The following is a 1,566-nucleotide window of genomic DNA, read 5'->3' on the forward strand; positions in this document are numbered from 1 at the left end:
TGATGTTCGTTACTGTCTTCTGTCGTTTGATTATATGTGCTTGTGGCTTGCGATGCGATTCTGGTGCTTAAGTCCGCAGGCTGAGTTGCGGGTAAGAGAGTGGGGGGGTATGGTGGGCGAACCCGCTGGCCGCAGCGCCAGTTTGTCTTCCAAGTGTCTTGCGTCGTTTACATGTTTCCTAGAAGAAGTGGTGCTACCTGTCAAATTTCCTCGGATTCCAAGTGAGACACGTCACCTATGGATTCCCCGAGGGTCTTCTTGAATCTGGCTGTCCTTCCCACAAACTTAAGTAACTCCTTTATGTCGTCTAAGCTCGCCAGGATCACTTGGAAATCTCTTGAGTGGCGGCCCAACGCCCGATCCATGTCGTACCGTTCTGCCGCGTATTCTTGGCACTCGAATAGATAGTGTACCACTGTCTCCGCTACTTCCTGTCTCCTTCTCCTCCAACATGCGTCGCAGCGGCTGGTGGTTGACTTTGTTATGCGATATAGGTAACCATTGAGTGGTATGTGTCCGGTTCTCAGCTGCATCAGTAAGCTTGCCTGCGATCTTGAGAGCAGGTTACTGAGTCTTCGGAATTTGCTGAAGGGGAAGCTGGGATCCACATGTTGAAACCTTGCGTAGCGCGGTGATTCCTTCCATGCCTCCTTCCACTTCACCTTTAGTGTTTCTGCATGTTCTTGCTTCACTGCCGCCGCGCTGTACGGGAGCCGCCTGCGAAGGATCGGGGGTAGGTCCTCCAGAGGGCTGTTATCTAACTTACCGTCAGACCAGGGCTTCACCACCAAGAGCTTCTTTACAATCAGAGTCGATAGGTGCTTCCATTGAGAGCTTGTGATCTTGGTAGGTGCAAATCCCGGGCAGAAGGCTATGTCGACCATAGCAGAATCCCAACCTGTGATAACCAGTTTGAATTGGTAGGCGAGATTGGGCCACGTGGTCCAAGGGGCCGACGTGCGTCGATCCTTTTCAGCCAAGCACCCATCTGAATATCATATCAATAACTGTTAATCACTGAACAAAGCAAAATATTACTCAAAAGATCAAGAAACAATCGCGTGAATTGTTTCTGACGTTCCTTCGTGTAAGGTAGCACATCCTTATCCGAAGAAGCCTCCTTCTTCAAAGCAGATGCAAGGCTGGTCCGGGCACGAGCCATTGAGGAGCTAGCTGTAGTCGAGGGAGTCACATTTAGTTCCTCCATCGACTGCTTAATTTGCTGGTCCGCATGCATAGCACTGTAGCAGCACAAGTGAGACAAAAACCCATAACATGAAAGGGGGACAACGCACCGGACTTTGCTAACAAAGATGTCCGTCAAGGTGGCCATTGGTCACTCCTCACAGGTGCAGAGCGCGTGAAGGTCCTCGGAACTCATGAAAAAAGCCGTCTTGTTCCGCACCGTTAGATTTCTGCCGCTGTAGACCAAGATACCAGCAATGTCGAAAGATTTGTCGCGACGTTTGATATTGGTGATCTGTAAAAGAAGTGGTGTATGTAAGAAGAATGTGATGAACAAACCAATCAGACGTACAAGATCGCGAATTTCCTTCATGTGAGACG

At 49.7% G+C, this 1,566-nt stretch overlaps 1 protein-coding gene across 1 annotated transcript in view; it reads right to left on the bottom strand.

Annotated features, from left to right (window-relative positions):
* LACBIDRAFT_325095 (uncharacterized protein) overlaps positions 1 to 1,558 on the bottom strand; it is a gene marked incomplete at both ends in the record, with an annotated part of 2,603 nt that extends 1,045 nt beyond the window's left edge. The window contains 6 exons of the mRNA XM_001878632.1: positions 373 to 545; positions 767 to 988; positions 1,039 to 1,173; positions 1,296 to 1,304; positions 1,348 to 1,480; positions 1,538 to 1,558. Coding sequence (XP_001878667.1) covers positions 373 to 545; positions 767 to 988; positions 1,039 to 1,173; positions 1,296 to 1,304; positions 1,348 to 1,480; positions 1,538 to 1,558 — 693 coding nt within the window. The remainder of the gene's footprint in view (positions 1 to 372; positions 546 to 766; positions 989 to 1,038; positions 1,174 to 1,295; positions 1,305 to 1,347; positions 1,481 to 1,537) is intronic.
* Positions 1,559 to 1,566: the final 8 nt, after the last annotated feature.

The sequence above is a fragment of the Laccaria bicolor genome, genomic scaffold (assembly GCF_000143565.1).
Source record: "Laccaria bicolor S238N-H82 LACBIscaffold_6 genomic scaffold, whole genome shotgun sequence".
NCBI classification, from domain to species: Eukaryota; Fungi; Basidiomycota; class Agaricomycetes; order Agaricales; family Hydnangiaceae; genus Laccaria; species Laccaria bicolor.